The sequence below is a fragment of the Ambystoma mexicanum genome, chromosome 1p (genome assembly GCF_040938575.1).
Source record: "Ambystoma mexicanum isolate Mex_15411 chromosome 1p, UKY_AmexF1_1, whole genome shotgun sequence".
NCBI lineage: Eukaryota > Metazoa > Chordata > Amphibia > Caudata > Ambystomatidae > Ambystoma > Ambystoma mexicanum.
This window is the reverse complement of record NC_090921.1, coordinates 759,088,008-759,106,511: the sequence shown is the minus strand read 5'-3', so window position 1 is coordinate 759,106,511 and position 18,504 is coordinate 759,088,008. Positions and strand designations below refer to the sequence as shown.

At 46.0% G+C, this 18,504-nt stretch overlaps 1 protein-coding gene across 1 annotated transcript in view; it reads left to right on the top strand.

Moving 5' to 3' along the window:
• The window catches only part of LOC138580339 (semaphorin-7A-like), a 234,258-nt gene that overhangs the window by 67,751 nt on the left and 148,003 nt on the right, over nt 1-18,504 (top strand). The window contains exon 3 of the mRNA XM_069650793.1: nt 17,127-17,189. Coding sequence (XP_069506894.1) covers nt 17,127-17,189 — 63 coding nt within the window. The remainder of the gene's footprint in view (nt 1-17,126; nt 17,190-18,504) is intronic.

The following is an 18,504-nucleotide window of genomic DNA, read 5'->3' as shown; positions in this document are numbered from 1 at the left end:
CTCTGTCTTATTCCTGGAGCATTCTGGCAGCCTTTCTGCCATGTCAACACTAAGCTAGACAGCCCGCTACTGCCTGACACATGGGGAGCCCGCTCACTGCAGGCCTCTGTCTCATCCACTCCTGAGTGTCTGCACCTGAACTCCATTGCCATCAGTGGTGGGAGACTGAATGCCAAAGGCGAGAGCGGTACCTTAATGGATTGCCTCCACTCCTACTCAAGAACCAGGGAGGCCAGATGAGCGCCTCCTTCTACTCATCAGGCTAACGGCAGGACAGACATTCACTGGAGGAGCTGAGACCTCTGCTGGTTGGTAGTCTGTGATGTGACCCTATGTTCAATCCAGGGTTGGCCCAGACTTACATTTTCCCAAGGAAATTAAGAAAGACTTCTCATGTGGGTAGAGCGTGCAGAGAAAAAGGATCAAATGACTGTCTTTATAGATTACTCTTCCAACCCTCAAAGTACATACACGCCTGCTCGTCTTCAGGCTGTCCCTTGTAGCTCAGATTCTCCTGGTTTGCTCTCATACTCTTCCACGCTCTCTCGTGGTTTCTGGTTTTTCTGATGTTACGCTTGTGACAGAGATGGGACTTCCACGAGCTGACTTGAGATATCAAGTTGAACCTGTTAGACATCTTTTCAGGGAGCAAGGGTTCAAGATACCAGGAGCGTTCCCAGAGTATTTACTGAGCTGGTGGACTGACTGGTGTCCGGTCGCCATTCTCCTATTGCCACTGGCATTTCCCCAGTGACCTCCAGTTAGAACAAATGGAGTGTTTCTGCATGACTGCCCTCTCTGTGGGAGACCACCCGTTCTTATGGCTTCTGAGGACAAACGTCCTGAGCTACACTGTCCCCAAAATCGTGTTCGTATTTGAGGGGTTATCACAATGTTCCCATTTATGCCCTGCTGCCACGGAGCCGAAAATACATGTGTGAAATGCATGCCCTGCCATAAGGCTATATTTCATACTGTGGCGGCTCAGGCATACGCCTGCACCTGGTCCTGAAGGAGGGGCCATCTTGCCCTGGACTATTGGCTCGGGTGGTTTGGTTAGTAGGAGCTATTGGCGAAATGGGTAACACAGATTAGAGGTGCATGTGGTCCTGTAACTCCAGAATCAGCAGTAACAAATCGACCCTCAATCTTAAAGGTGAAATGCAAAATGGCCGCTGAAAGCACTACCTTACTTTTGCCTTGTGAGAGAGGCTGACAGAGGGTGGGTGCGTTGTGTGGTGGAATACATAGCTGAGGGGAAATGTGTGAAATGCATTCCTTTCAACCACTGGAATCGTCTGCAGTGGCTCTTGAGGAGTTTCCCAACGTTTTTGGAAACCTCTCCCTTACAAGGTTTGAGGTGCGGGGTTGGGGGCTGGCTTTCTCCCCTAGAAAACCTTTAAAACATTGGACCAGATAATGCATTTTGCAGCACAGTTTTCCAGTGAAATAGGATGAAAAGCGATGTGATTTACAGAAAGTCCTGAAGGGGAGCACATCACTTCAAAGGATAGGTTTGCCACAGTGCACAGGAACGTTCCGCTGCATCAAGAAACCATGAGCATTGCCATCAGAAAAGGATGCTGCTGATAGAAACACCGGATTCTCAGCAGGTAAATATTGATATCACATCACCATAGCCAAAAATGACAATCAGAAATTGTACATCCGTAACAATGGCACCAGTTCAAACTAGAGTTGCAGCTTTAGAAATCCCCTCATTGTTCCCTGTGCCTGCTAATAGACTGAAACAATCATCTTTCTTTAAAAAAGTCAAAATGTGTTTGTGGCTTGGCGAAGCGTTGTTCCTTATATAATGCCACACTGTTTCACGAATCTACACCAAATGTTGCATAGTTACCTGTTAGGACCCTCCGGACATTACTGGCTACATGACATTCGGACACCCTACACTGAGACGGTTGCCTGAAATTGGCGAACCATCAATGTGGTCATAGAAGGACCTGTCTCGATACGAGGAACAAAACGTGAAGTCCGTATGGGGCTGCAAAAACCACATTTGAAGGCCCTACGATGCACGGTTTCCAAGATATTTGTACAGAAATGCACCTCAACGAATTGCACCATGCCACGACGAGGGCACAGCTGGTGGGAGAGCACAGAAGGTCCCAATATGCACCAGCACACCAACTCTCGCCTCCTCACAACGTCTGCTCTGGGGTATGTCAGCCAGCGACGCATGCCCATCCTCAGTGCTGTTTACTTCAGGGTGCAAATCACATCAAGCGATAAGCCAATTGGAACATCGACCTACAGGATCATTGATTTTCAACGATTGATGAGAGTGTTGTCATGTCTGTCTACAGAACCCGTTCAGAGAACGGGTACCTTTTGCTGGTATCGCATAAAATGAAATGTGATCAGTATTGCCGGTATACGACAGGGTCCTTTAAATGTCTATGGATATCATTACAACCTTGGCGGAGGACCATGGTGCTATTAGCACCATGGTCCATGCCGCTAAGGTTGCAATTCCGCCATGGTGGATGGCGGAATTACCGCCCCATTCCAAGGTGAGTGGGGCGGTAATTCCCCATTCACCAATGGCCCCTTCCCCATTCCCATTTTTGCCCCATAGGGCATAATGGGAATGGGGAAAGGCGATAATTACGGCACCGTAAATTATGGTGCCGTAATTATCGCCAAGGTCCCTTTGCGGCATGGCTTTTAACGGCTGCAAAAAGCAGCCGTTAAAAGCCATCCCGCAAAGGGAACCTTGTAATCAGGCGTTAAGGGTCGGCGCCGTTTACGGCGCCGTAAACCCCTTAACGCCTGAGTCGGAATGAGGGCCTATGTGAGTGTAGGCTAAACGTTCCTGGGTGCTTTCAGTAATACCAGGATCTTGGTGAAATGTTGTTACAAGATGTGTCTAATAGTATAGCGTTGAATGTTCGAGCCAGTGAGAGGTGCTGATCGAACCACCATGGGGTTCTCATATTATGTGCCAAAGGTACACTCCATAGCTAGTCCGAGAGACCATCCCACTCCTTCCTGGGGCGTAGAAATGAGTGCCCCTTTTCTGATGTCTTCTCGCCACCTCTGCACCTCAGGAAGAGGAATGCTGAGCAAGCAAAGCGAGTCCCCGAACTACAGGGAAAAACACAAGCAGAAAAACCTCCAGAGTATGAAAGTCCTTCCGTCTATGGTCAAGGACCTAAGCAGCAGTGTCCGGTTGCGCCAACCTCTTAATCATTTCTTCACGCCCAGAGGCCGTTGATTCTTCCAGACTGCACATTATAAAGTATATCAGAAATCAGAAATGGCAATCCATAGCTCATCACTCACTCACTCACTCACTCACTCATGAATAAATGAATGGTAATACGAGGATTTGCAATGCAACTTTCCTCCCTTAAATACCATAGAGAGACTTGAGAACTTTGTACTTTTCCAAATACCTCCACTCTTCAGGTGAGGCCCTTACGCTTGGACTCATGAATGGCACGCATGTGTCCTTGATGCTTGCTTTACTTCACTTTTGAACTAAATTGTATGACATTCTTTCATTAACTCTTGTAACTCAGGGTGCAAATATTGATTACTTCTTAGGATCTAATTAACTATGTTTTTTTATTGATGTGACGAAAATGCATTTCTGGTTGTGAAAGGTTTGTTTAACAAAATGTTGCACAAATTGAATAAATAAACACCACTTGTAATGTAGGTAACCTGGCAGGGAAAAAGCATGCAAGCCAAAAAGGCTTGCAATATTTCACACCCATCCGAAAATGAACAAAACAAAGACGTAAAGGGAACCCACTTGTCATTGGTGGCGCCTGGGGAGAGTTCAAGGGGGCAATTGCCCCCCCCCTGACCACACCCTGTTGCCTGGTGAACCTACCGTTGGCACTGGCAAGGCTGGCACTGCGCAACTCTTCCAAATGATTCCCTCTTCCAAATGGATAAAAAAAAAACTGGGCGCAGCGGCACGTGTGACATGCCACGGGCCATCGGGCCAGCGGCCCTTGACTGGGGCGACGCCGGTTTGGTGTTACTTTGATTGGTGGTCCACGAAGATGGAGCACCAGAAAGATTGCATTGCGCGTGCAATAGTTTGGGATTTGTTTGCATCCACTGGTGCTCGTGAAAAGTGCAGAGACAAAGCCTTGATTCGAAGTAGGCCGCACTGCTTACAACCGCTCTCAACTCAACAGCTTCTGGTACTTTCATTGCACGAGTGTGTGTGGCTGTGACTGCTGACCCGAGCTATCATAGCAGTACTGTGCAATGCTGCACCCACAACATGCTGATAATGCTACATACTTTCAGCTCCAGGTCTGAATTGGAGTGCTATGAACCAGATGGTAGTGCTGTGCGTTCTATTCGCTGTGTGCCAAGAGCTGTCCGGGGTTTAGGTGGGAGTGCAGTTGCAGTGCTGTATGCTACCTATGCTCTGGTCTGTGGACGGTAGGGATACCTTTCTCCAATCCACCTCGGGTTGGAGGAGATGCTGTACTTGTAACCACAGGATTTATGGTCTGACTGTAGCAGGCATTGCAAACATATGGTGATTGTGTTTTGCTAACTGAAGCGAACTGTTGTATTTTCACACTTGTTTTTAAAGCCATGGGTGATTCTCGTCTTGCTTCTGCCTCTGCTATTCTTAAATCCTTGCACTGACTGCCGGTAGCCAATTGGATCAAATTTAAGGCTCTCTGCATAGTGCAATGCGCCTTCTAAAAAACTGGCCTGAGTACATGCAGAATACATTTGCTTTGTTCCCCACGTCCACTCCGCTTTGCTAGTGTGCTGTGCATTGCTGCGCCTTGTGCCAAGCGCTTCCTTGTGGAGGGACGCTCTTCTTCTGTTTCTGCAGCCTTCTTGTGGAACTCTATCCCTTTATCTCGTCATAGTGTCTATGATCACTTTGGCACACTGTTAATGCCGGATTTTTCTTTCTGCTGTTTCTTTCGTTTCGACCTCAGTCTTGCCCGCAGCGCTGTGATGCCCTAGCTGGTGTAGGTTTGCGCTATACAAGTGTTTACAGCATATAACATAACGTAACAACTCTCCTTTTTCGTTCCCTGTACCTGGGAGAAGACTTGTGCAGCCAAAGGCGATGCCTTTAGCAAAGCCAAAACTAGTGGCTTTGCAGTGGTCGTGTCACAGGCCGCGCATGTCATCTCATTCAGTGCAGCATTCTGTTCCAGACCACTTTGATCGCTCCCTCAGCCCTCCCCACCTTTTTTTAAAAGACTTCTCTGTCATAGAAGGGGCACCTGACTTTTGAATTTTAAAATAATTCCATGTTTGAGAAGCACTAGCATTCCTCGAAACGGACCTTCTATGCAGCCTACCTCACCAGCAGTCCAAACCAGTGGACATGCAGAGGAGGGTTTAATTTCAATGAGGAACATGCCTTGCCATGAGCACATGACATCTCATGCATTAATACCTTATTTCCCTCTCTTCCCGATCCACAATAACGACAGGGAGGAAAAATGGCTAAAAACCGCAAAGATGGCAGAATCAGAAAGGAAGAAAGCACAAGGGGAGAAATGGAAGCAGCTCTCACTACCCCTTCCGATCAGGCATCTCGAGACTCTACAGGCTTCCCATTACCTCACCTCAAGAGCCCATTTACTACTTCTATCTACAGGTACCTTCTGAAGCAACCAGCTGACCTAGCATTGACCCGAGAATCAGGACTCACCAAGGCCTGCCATCCTTGCCTGCATTTACCACGACAGCCATTTAACCAACCATAAGAGGTGACCCGCAAGAAACAATACCTTTTACTCCGTTCAACACTAGACACCCTGTACCTTCCACCATAACCACGCCACAGGAACTAAGAGATGTGCCAGACCCTAAGAAGAACCTGCTAAGCCTCTCTGAATCTGAAAGCCTTCCTTATCGTGGAGCCCTGGAAAACTAATGAAAGCAACCTTGAACAACCCAAAAGCACTGTCCCAAGCACCAGAACCCACCCAGAAATGACAGGCACAAGATGCCTCCTGATCAATGGACGTTCTGTCTCTAAGCACTCCTCTGAAATGTTTTACCTTCTCTCCGAAGAGCAGATATACTTACTCTTCATAATAGGAAATTGGCTCTCAGATGACCAGTCCCCCGGTTATCCACAAGAGTATCCCATCAGGGTTCAAGAATAGGAGCGGTGCAATAGCTCTGGTGCATAGAGACTCCTCCGTAGTCGTAACACCCTCCATTGACACCATTCCAGACTGCAAATCACTCGCTCTGACCTGCTTCATCCCTCCCACAGCTACACTAAGCTTGCTCTTAATCTAGACACCTCCCTCCTACAGCCCTCACTTTGCTGACAAATTTGCTGACGCCATCCTGTCCATACATCGCCAACTGATTTCAACTTCTGGCTCGAGAAAGAAGATGACGATATTATAAAGTCTCTTGGAGCGAACCTTGCTGCATTACACCTCAAATAGATGGTCATGGGTCCCACCCACATAGCTGGACACACTCTGGATGGTATTTTTTGGAATGAAAACATTGTCGCTGTCCGCTCTCCAGTGCCCCTCCTCTGGAGGATCCCTCTATCCTGTTCACAATATTCATAGAAACGCCATGCCTCAAAGGACCTTCAAAAGTACCATCCACCATGACCAGAGTGTGGAAAGAAATGCACATCAGCTCCCTATTGCAAATACTGGGAGCAACCAGATGTACAGTATCTTGTGATGGACCAACAACCACGTTGGATGCAAACTCCGCCACATTCACAACTGGTTTATTTCTGCGTTGGACAGCATTGCCCTGAAAAAAACGTTCAAAAACTCTTTAAACAAAAACAAGCAAAATGTTTCACTTAAAAAAAGAAAATCGGAAACTGAAGAAAATCTGGAGGAAAAACAATCTACAAACTAGCAAACTTGCCTACCATCAACACTTACGTCCTTCCAGGGCTAAGGTACTCAAAGCAAATAAAGCACACAACTCCAACTACATTGATTAGGCGCATCGCAGCGAAAGGGAAATTTATAAGATCATCACATCAGGAAACTGAAAAACCTGACAGCATGTAACGCAACCCTTACACCTACACAAGAGCTCTGTGACCCGATTGTTGCATATTTCACCCAAAAGAACCTAGACATCCAAGGTCACCTTGATAATAAAGGATGCTCCACCAGCATGCCACTGAGATCTCACCAACACCGGCCACTACCACCTCTCTATAATCCTTTTGTCTGCAGAGTGCCTACCAGCTATCATTGAATTATGCAACCCATCAGGATCTCCTGAGGATCCATGTCCCTCAATCTTTACAAATCAATCATGAACTCTCCAGACTTAGCGCCGATCTTCCTATCCATCCTCAATGACTCCATCAACACCAGAACAGTCCCAGCTCAGTTGAAATCCGCATACATAAGACCTTTGCTCAAAAGCCCAACGCAGATCCAAAAGACCCAGCCCCATTTCAAACACAGATTTAATTGGGAAGCTATATATATCGTCCAACTCCGGGACTTTATCGCAAAAAGAATAAATCCTCAATGAGGCACAGCACTGTTTTAGACCTTCTAGGAGTACAGAATCAGCTCTGTGCTCCATCTGGGATACACCTTAAAACAATGCAGAAGAAAACTCAAAGTGCACTCATCCTGTTGGACATCTCAGCCACATTTGACACCATCAGTCCCGAGATCCTGCTGAAAAGACTGGAAGATATTGGCATTAAAGAATCAGATCTACACTGGATCACCTTCCTCACGGGCAGAACGGAAACCATAATCTTGGGGCCCTTCTATTTCCGGCCTTGCACACTTAACTGTAGAGTACCCAAGGAATCCACACTCTCACCTCTACTTTTCAACATCAATATGACACCCCTAATTGGCATCATCAATAAATCTGGTATCGCCTCCTACAGCTACATGGATGGCACACACATAATCTACACATTTGTGAACCACCCATCACCAAACACCAGAGATATTAAAAACTTCCCTGCACAGGTGGACGCCTGGATGACAGCAAAAAGACTAAGGGCCTCATCACGAGTCTGGCGGTATCCGGGCTGTATTACCACCAGGATCCCTCCAGCAAAAATAGCATTACTGCTACTCAGTCCGGTGCTTTTAGCACCGGATCACGAGTAGCATTTGGGCCATAATGGGATTGGGGCTCTATTACCACCGGCGGTAATTGCTCCAATGGTAAAACACCGAAAACGGCCAAAAACGGGCGGCAAGTGGACATTTTTACCTCCAGGTTTTTGCTGGAAGTAAAACTCCAACTTACTGGCCAACCTATAACAGAGCCGGCCTTTAAATGCAGCAGTAATAGCGTTGCTGTCGCATTTAAGGGCTGCCACCCAACTCGTGATGAGGCCCTAAAACTCAATCCCACCAAAACAGAGGTGATGCTCTGTAATCCTACAGGTTCTAACTGCACCACAATCTCGTGGCCTGACGAGATGGGACCCTGCCCAACCCGTAAACCATAGTAAGAAATCTTGGAACAAAAATGGACAACACCCTCACTCTTCACCCACAAGTCAAATCCATTGTCAGAAGCTGTTTCTCCCAGCTGCGCATGCCACGCCGCATCTTCCCTTACTTAACATTCACCCACAGGACCATGGCCATCATTTCTCTAATAGTATCCCAAGTAGACAGCCTCTATCTCATACTCCCAGATTACCTAATGAGGAAACTTCAAAAGAGTTCAAAATGCAGCGGAAAGACTACTTCTCAGAATTAAGTGATTTCAACATATCATGCCATCATTACGTGCTCTCCAATGGCTATCCATCAAAAAAAGGGTTCATTTCAAAACCTTGTGCATCGCCCATCATTCAAACCCTGGACAGGGCCCTTCCTCCTTTAGAAGTAAGTTTCAACACTACACTCCTTCCAGAACACTTAGGTCCAGCAATGCTGCACTAGTACTAGTGCCCAACTGCAACAAGAAACAGCAAATAGGATCCTCTTTTTCAGTTCTGGCCACAAAACTGTGGGACACCCTACCGGAGATTATCTGCCTACAGGAGAACCAACTGACTTTCAGCAAACCGCTCAAGATGTGGCTTTTCAGCCAACCACTTTCAAAGAAAATGAAAATAATACCAACCGACTAATAAATGTTCCCCAGAATGGTGGGCTAATTCACAAAACGCATTTTTCGAAACTCTTTCCACTACCATCTGTGGGAATCAAGCTGACTCGAGGAACATCTCCTGCATGGTACTTGTCCGCACATTTAATCTCAGTGAAATCTACTACCAATAGCTAGGAAGTGACAACACCCTCACCCCTCTCTCTACCCCTCATCCCTCCTCACTACTAAAAGCTTGCATTCTTACACCTGCCACACTCCTACTGACGACATCCTGGGTCTAGTGTACTTAACAGATACAGACCATATCCATCTTCTATGAACTGTTCTATCATGCTGTTAACTTTTAAACTCCACAATCTGGGGACTACCCATATGACTAACCTGTCCGGTCAGAACCAACCACAAACAACATAGAGATTTTCATATCGGCACACAGGTAATGGGTACTTCCAACCTGCATCCATCAACACCAATGTTTTCTGCATCTGCCTTCCCGCTATCCAAGTAAGACACCCTGTCCTGCTTTCTTACAGTGCCAGGCCAACATTATTTATAGAAGGCTGCAATTTAAAACCACTTTACATTACATTACATTACATTAAACCCTCCCAAACATGTGCATATGGTAAGTAGTGTCCCCAATTGAAATTAAAACCTACCTGACATGTGAGAATGTAGGGGAGGGTTTAATTGTAATTGTTCATGCTGCCTGCCATGGGCACATGTCAGGTAGCATGTACAATGATTCCCTTTGGGTTCTGCCTGCTTTATGCTAGTCCATAAAGCAGGCGAACTCCATAGGGATCTCCAGCATTTGCACTGGCATGAACATACATGCCGGCGCAAATGCTAATGCATTTGTATGGTGGGCAGGAAGGGAGACAGCAGAAATGCAAGTTGTGCTCTGCCCCTCCTCTCTGCCATACAAATGATGGAAAATGAAACATGGCATGCATGGAAGACATTAAAGCCTTATTCATGGCTTTTACACCTTCCATTTACGTTACGGCTCTGATGAACATGATGTGAGGAATTCAACCATCTGCACAGGGAGAGTGCGCACGCCTGGGCTTTTTTGATTTTTTAATAATGAAAATGAATGATGGGAGTCCAACCTCTGAGAAATGTGTGCGCCCATTTCTGCACCCATTTCATCTGTTTCCCGCACAAAAGGCATAGTCCGGGAAGACACAGCATGCAGGCGCCGCCTTCCCTTGTCATATTCAGCCGGAAAGCCCCCGTGGTTGGGAAGACTCTGATTTGGATATTCTGCCGTGTTGGATCCCCCAAGGATGTCGTTTCTGACAGTAGATCAAACTCCATATCAGCATATATGAAGGCTATGTGGGAAGAGTGTGGAGTCACCTACCGGTTCTCTACCTCCTTCCATCCACAAACCAATGGGCTTGTTGAGTGGTTCAACAAGACCCTGAAAGGAATGATAGGTGGCTTGGAAGAGCACCTGTGGAGGAAATGGGATATTCTCCTGCCATGCCCTTTGCTGTGCCCGCCTACAGGGAGGTACCACAGAAGGGAGTAGAGTTTAGTCTCTTTGAGCTTCTGTTTGGACACCCTGTACGAGATCCCGTCAGTCTAGTGAAAGAGGGATGGGAAAGCAAATTCTCATCCCCGTCACAAGATGTGGTGGATTATGTTCTCGGCCTTCGGTCTAGATTGGCAAAGTACATGGAACAGTCAACCAAGAATCTAAAGGCCAGTCAGGAGCTGATGAAGCACTGGCACGACCAGAACGCCACAGTGACAGTCTATTCTCCAGACCAGTAGGTGTGGATTATGGAGCCTTTCAAACCCAGTGCCCTTCAGGATAAGTGGATTGGGCCTTACTATGTGCTGGAAAAGGTAATTGAGGTGAATTATCTCATTGACGTGAAAGGACCTAAACAGATGTGCAGGGTCTTTCACGTCAAGCTCATTATAGCCGGGATGAATTGGTCATGACGTTAGTGACTGATGGAGAGACTGAGGAGGAGACCGATCCTCTCCCTGACCTTCTGCACACTGAAGCCACAGATGGGTCGTTTGAAGGTGTCAACCTTGCAACAGACCTGTCAGAACAGCGACGGACAGACTGTCGCCGTTTACTGCCACAGTTTGCCAGTCTGTTTTCTCTGACTCCCGGTCGCGCATATTGCTGCACTCATGATGTGAACACTGGCAACATTAAGCCAGTGAAGAGTAGGATTCACTGGATGTCCGATAAGGTCAGAGACACCATCACGGAGGACGTTTCCAAGATGTAATCCTTACGACTGATAGAACCATCCCACAGCCCCTGGGGCTAGCCCAGTGGTACTGGTTCCTAAAAGGACGAGTATTGGTAAAACTGATGTTTGCTTTTGTGCCTAGAACATGAGTACATTTGACCTCACAGCGGGGTATTAGCAGCTCGGCTTGACAGATGAAGTGAAAGCAGTGATTGAAGTGTACGAAAAGAAGTAGTGGAACTATGTTCCCTACTTGCCTGCACCGCTCCCCACAAATCCCATTGGTGCACCCCCTCCTATACACAATACAAACCCCAAAACACATGCACCTGTTGTTTAAGGGAACATCCAGTGCAGTGCACTGAAAGTGCAAGTTTCAACGGTTTCTTTTTAAAATAAAAGTATAGGAACGGTAAAACCTATTTAAAAGAAGTAGAGTAGCACCGCTCCCGACCGCTCCCGCCCACTTCGACCACTGAGCGAAAGAGAGGTCAGCATTTTCAACTTCGGAAAGACATTATCAGTTCACTCAGTTCACTGTGATACCCTTTGGATTCCAGAATGCCCCTGCCACTTTTCAGAGGTCGGTTAACCAGGTTTTGTCTGGACTGGCAAACTTCAGTGTAACCTATTTAGAAGACATTGCTGTGTTCAGCCACACCTAGAAGGATCATGTGTCCCAACTGAAAGAAGTGCTTCAGACGCTGCAGAATGCAGGCCCGACCATGAAGGCCACGAAGTGCCAAGTAGCGCAGGGTACCACGACTTACCTAGGCCACCTGGTCGGTGGAGGGAAGAAACAACCTCTCAAAGCAAATGTAAAAGCTGTGAAGGAGTGGAACATCCCCACCACTCAGAATGAGCTAAGAGCCTTTCTAGGTCTCACCGGGTACTACCAGTTGTTCATCAGAGGTTATGGGACCGTTGCCATGCCCCTGAATTATGTAACATCCAAAAAGATGCTGCCTGTCAAACCTCCTTTCAGGATTTAAAGGATGGATTGTGCAGGGCCCGACTTCTGAAAGTGCCAGACTATGGACAGCAATTGATCATCCAGACGGATGTCTGTGATTTTGGGATTGGAGCAGTGTTAGTGCAGCTGAACTCTGAAGGGGTAGAGCAACCTGTCGCCTACATTTGCAGGCGGTTGACAAAAAGTGAAAGGAACTGGGCTGTCGTAGGAAAAGAGGCATATGCACTCATGTGAGCCTTAAAGAAGCTGAAACTCTACATCTTTGGGTCTCACTTTACGATCCAGACGGACCACAGGCCTCTGCGATGGTTAATGGCCATGCAAGGGGGGAACCCTAAGCTTTTGTGTTGGCCCATATCCCTACAGGGATTAGATATGGACATGAAGCACAAGCCAGGCTACCAACATGGAGATGCAGATATACTCAACTGGTACTTTAACCTTGATGATGAACCAGACCCTCAGTAGGGTGGCAGTTCACATGTTGAGGCGGGGGGCATGTGAGGAATTTGACTATCCACACGGGAAGAGTGCGCTCGCCTGTTTTTCTTTTTTTTTTTAAATAATGAAAATGAATGATGGGAGACCAACCTCCCAGAAATGTGTGTGGCCATTCCGCACCCATTTCATCTGTTTCCTGCACAAAATGCATAGTCACATGTACTCCGGGAAGACACAGTCTAAAGGTGCTGTCTTCCCCTGTCATATTCAGCGGGAATATGACAGCCACGGGTACATCAACACATTTCAAGAAGGGGGAAGGCACACCTTCCTCCAGCCATGAGCAGCCTAATTTAAATATCAAAGGCTCCATGGATCTGCATTTCTTTTGTCTACTGCGGCTGGTGGAAGTGTATACTAATGAGAGTTAATTGAAGCAAGCCTGCTGAGGGGGCTTGGTTGCCGGACAGACAACAGGAAGGCGGGACTAACAACCCTTTGGTATGCAATGTGTCAACTTGAAGCTAGTTCCCACTTCTCTGTATAAAAGGCAGTGAATGGCCTGTCTGGGTCCAGCAGCTACCACAGGTGTACCTACAGAGCAAACCCCTTACAGAGGGGAGAAGTATGTGATTTAGGGGAGACAAGAAGTCTGCTCTCGCCACATACTTCATGGCAAACCTGTGATTTAATCGAAAGTCACAGAGGGCTCAGTTAACCATAGAAACACTTCGATACACAACACACAGGAAGATTGGTGTGACTTAGGTATATGTTGTCTCCCCTTGTCTGTCCTGTTGCAGAACACTCTGGTCCTGACCTCATGCATAACAGAAGATTGTTGGTGGGGATCCAGGATTGGTTCATCAAGATGGGCTTGGCCTGCATCAAACACTGGGGCCCATTTGGCCTTAAAAGAGGGCTGAACCTCTCACTTAGCAGATCATCCGACAACTTTGAAAGGAGTAAGAAGAAAGACTCATTTGTACCTGGGCTGAAGGTACAGTCTACCTTACATCTTCCGCCAGTGAAGGAAGGCCAGGAGTGCCAAGAGGGAAGCAAGATCCCTCCCCTAAACATCTCCCAGGGTACAGAGGGAGATATCAGCCTCCGAGGACTCGTCCAGGCGGCTCTAGAACTGGTACCCAGCAAGCACACAGCCTGCCCTGCTAGGTTCTGCCAGCAAGCTTCCATAGGTGGGAAGTGCCAGAGAGTCTCTGAACAAAGGATAAGGCCATTGCCTGCAATCACTCTCCTGAGCTTTGGCCTGTCTGCCTTGAAAGGATGATACAAGCCCTACGAAGAAGGTTGGAGGAGTGCCACACAAGCATCATCCAGCTAATTTTTTAATGATGTTACAAATGTCATCTAAATCGTCCAGCTTTGTCCAGGTGTTAGTTTGGTTTAGGCGATTCAGGTCAGTCGACAATGGTTTCGGACGCTCGTATTTGGATAGAGTGTTTGGCAGCTCGAAGAGTGATCCAAAGTGGGTGGCCCAAGTTGCTTCATCGATTGAATTGGTAATTTCTGGTCCAGTAAACTAAGATGTTTTATTGAGTAGAGACCAGAAATCTTTTGCGTTATTGGTGCAGATGGCTTTTAGCATGGTTTCGGCATCTTGTTGATGTAATGTCCATCTGTGTCTTCTCACCCAAGATTTATATTCTCTCGTTAGTTCTTTGATGGTTAGTTCTCTTTTGGACGGGGGAAGTGTTGCTGCTGATTTTTTTGCTTTCCTGTAGGCACGGCGTCTGAGAACCAAGAGTTTGTCGTATGTATGGATGGGTGTTTGAGTGGTTTTGCTTGGGTTGGTTCGCTGTGTCATGTATGAGATAAGCAGGGGAGCATAATCCATGGTTTCGTGTTCAGGTGTATCGTTAGTTTTTGAGTAACGATTTGTCAAGTCTCTTATGCTTTGAGCTGTGAGACGCAGTCTATTTTTTTGATTGTTTTGTTCAAGTCCATTCTCCATTTTATCTCGGGTGATGAGTGGTGGTTTCCATGTGGTTACCAGGATGTTGTGGTCACTGGATGACGTTAGCTGGACATTGAAAGAAGTTGCTAAGGATAGCATGGGTTCAGATACAAAAGTATAGTCAATGGTGGATGCCGAGTTGTTGTTTGTCCATGTTGGATGATGGGTGTTGCTTTTATACACTGTATCCAAATTGTGAAGGTGTCTAGAGTTCATCAGTTTGGTCCAAGCTTTGCCTCGTCGTTCACTCTGTGTGTTGGCTTTAGTGGAAGTTTGTTTGCATTGGGCGTTTAGGTCGCCACATATTATAATGTGGTATGTGTTGTAGGTGGTGCGTGCCTCGTCCACAGTGGATTCAATTAAGGCTAAAAAGTTTTTTTCGTCAATTGCCGCGGGATTCCAGTAGACGTTTAGTATTGCCACCGGGATCGTATGGTGGAGTGCTTCCGCGTTAGGAGGGAGTTCCCATGTTAGCAGTAATGCCTGCAGTGAATAGTTTGAGACGATAATGTCTGTTATTGCCAGGCCACTGTTGATTCGGCATGCAGTTATGAGGCCTGAGGATGGTCGGCCAAGTGATCGTTTTGGCGCTGGTGCCAAACAAAGGTCAAAGCCGTCGAGTGATGGAGTTTTGGTCAACCAGGTTTCCTGGAGGCACCACAGATCTGCTGATACTAGGTTGACGTCTCTAGGTGAGGTGAGGTGTTTGAATCCTCTGGTATTCCATGATTGTAGTTTCAAGTCACGGGGGAGTCTTTCTTGAGTAGTTGTTGATTCTTGTAGGCTGGTTCTGTCCATGAGTTGCTATTTCGATCGATGCGTTGCCAGTGCTTTTAGGAGCCAAGCCCAGAAGCTCGATGAGGTCAAATTTTTGGTTTTTGGTGTAGAGGGCAGGTTTTGTGGTAAGTGGATGGTTTTGGTAAGATTCTTGTGTTGGTCGTGTCGTTCCTTCAGGAAGGCTATTTTCACTTTTTGGTTGTCTTTAGTAGCAGCGTCTGAGATGGATGGAGTTTGGGCAGTTTGAGGTGGAGGTTGAGACTGAGTTGATGGTAGCTTATCTGAGTTTTGTTGAGCGGTCGTAGTGGTGTTTCGGTATGAAGGTCTCCGTTCATGTGCGCTACCATTTATGTTATGTTTGGGTCTTGGGATTGTCATTTATAAATGCACACAAAACATGAATATACAGTGCAAGCTTGGCAAGCGGTACTCACAATTAAAAATAAACGCTGATATGCGAGAATGTGTGTATGCTGCTTTTTGGCCTGCACTTAATCAGCACCCCACCATGCAAATTACGACTTTAAGCAACATGTGCCCCTAATTGTTCACTGAGGAATATATCTAGGCCCTGAAGAAGACTATATCCAATATATATAATGAGAAGGATCCATACCGAAACCATTTGGCCCTTTTCTTAAAGGCTGAAAAAAACATATAAGTGGAGGAATAGTCAAAACTAAAGGCACACTTTAGAATAATCATAGTGTGGGATTTACTGTAGAGAATATAATTAGTGATTTCTTATGCCCCACTGATTGATCTTTTGGGTGAAAATAAACTTACTTCTTCCAATATTTGTTTGCTTTTTACATGCATGTGTATTGTGTGATAGACTTCATAATCAATGTGACTTGTATGTTGATGGACAAGTGAACAAGTTGGCCCTCTCGATGTGATTTGTTTGAACATTCAAAATTGACCACCCAATTTTTGTCAGAGTTATCTCACAAATCACTGGAATACTATATTAATTTGTAGTAAATATATATATATTACAGATGACATTATGGGCATACTTGATTGTAACGTACGATATATGTATTATTTGGACCAAAGTAAAATACAATTTGATTACTCTTAAATGTTGGATTACAAGAGGTAACGTCTTAATTTGTTGATAAACAGCCCCAATTCCTACTGAAGTTAATAGCAAAACATGAGGAGCACCCACACTGCCATTTTGCCAGCATTATAACGTTCAGGTGGAAATGGAGTGCACAGTCCTAGTCCAGAAAGCTTGGTGAGGAGTGAAAATGAAAATTGCAAAACAGTGCATTGAAGGAGACAACCTTTTCTGTGCCTTTTCAATCTTTGTGGGTATTCTAGATTTTCATGGGGGTGGCAGGGCTCCTAATCTTCTCCAGTCAGTATCAATATGGACCCTTATTGTAAACACATTATCTACGTCTCACAGTAAGTGCGTTTAACTTCACCAGAAAGTGTGAGAATGAGATTGTGAGTGGGTCTGGGAGTGTGGCAACAGGTGTTCAACCCACTGAAGGTGACTATGGAATACTTTCCATAATATAGAATTGACCGGCTGGAAGAAGGACGTCAGACGTAAGACACAGACCCACGGACCTGGGAGTGGAAGGTCAAAGCAGGGTGTGGGGGGCGGTTGTACTGGATGCTTTATTGGCTCACTTACAACATCTGTTCTTTTCAGATTCATCTCACAGCAGAAGACAAAACAAAGAAAGACTGCCAAGCAAAATACCCAACTGCTAAGGTAAAAAAGCATGTCAATAGCAGGGCTGTTTCTTGGGGTTGGCAAAGTGGGTGGCTGCCTGAAGAGCAATTGCCTTCATAGCGTAGGATGAGCTCTTCCCAGTACTCGAAGACTCACTTAGAATCTCAGACTGGAAGAGTTGCGGTGCTCCTGTTTGTATTTTTTTCGTTTTGCATTTCAAGCATTAAGAGAGAAACAGAGCCTCCACTGGACCTGTTAAATGACTTCTTAACACGTCTCTTTGGTAGCATCATAGCGTTTAAAATGGGAAGTGATTAGTGGTAAGTAGACTATTGTCTGTGGCAAATTGGGTGATTTAAATGGGAGGGGTGTATAGAACGCTTCTTGCTATGCAAAACAATGACTAGAAGCAGGTGACCACCTCATACATTTTCTTTCTCTGTGTGTATTTAAGCCTTGAAAGTACAGTTTTAAAACTCAGAAGTGTATTATTTTGCCTGCTGGTAATTTTAGGCTCCCATTCTGCATGAGCAAAATAAAGTTAGTCATAGCATTTCCGCTCAACATATTTCTGTAACTGTATATTGTCGGATTGCTTTTTTATGTGATTTGTGTATTTTTCAAGTTATCTCTGTAAAACACACCATTATTGTATCTGTTGAAACCAAAACGTCACCAAAAATATTTGTACCACAGAGCTGGGAAGGTACGTGGTCGAGCACGTAGATTGTAGACTGGCCACAAATCCCAGCTTCACCACTTGTTATGTGATTTATGTATGTTTCAAGTCATGTCTAGAAAATGCAGTATTACCTTATCTCTTGAATCTCAATCAACAAATATTTGTATACCAACAGAGCGGGAAGAAATGTGTTCAAGTGCTTAAATTGTAGACTGGGCTCAAATCCCCGCTCCACCACTAAACAAAAGTATGGGCAAATAATGTAATCTGATGCTACTTTAGGTACCAAAAGTAGGAGTGATTCCATGCATAATGTTCGCTATTAAATAAAAGCCTCTTTCATGGTTTACTAGGGTATCGTGTTGTTCCGTAAATAACTATAAGGGTAATATAAGGGAAGTGGTCTTGTATAGTGCCCTACTGACATTTCTGGTTGCCTCACTGAGTGTGGTTCTGTAAGGGGGTCAATATTGGCAGAGTGGGAGAGGCAGCTGCAAGCCCTGTGGTATTGATGGGTGCAGATCGGAGGTAACCACAGTGTGCGGGTCTGCTTTGCATGAGTTGCCAGCCTTCACGGCTGCCCCAGCCTGTCTGCAGGTCTCCCCGTTTCCATGGGATGCATTCCGCCTCGGCGTAGGCCAGGCAGACCTGCAGGAGTGACTGGAATTCAGA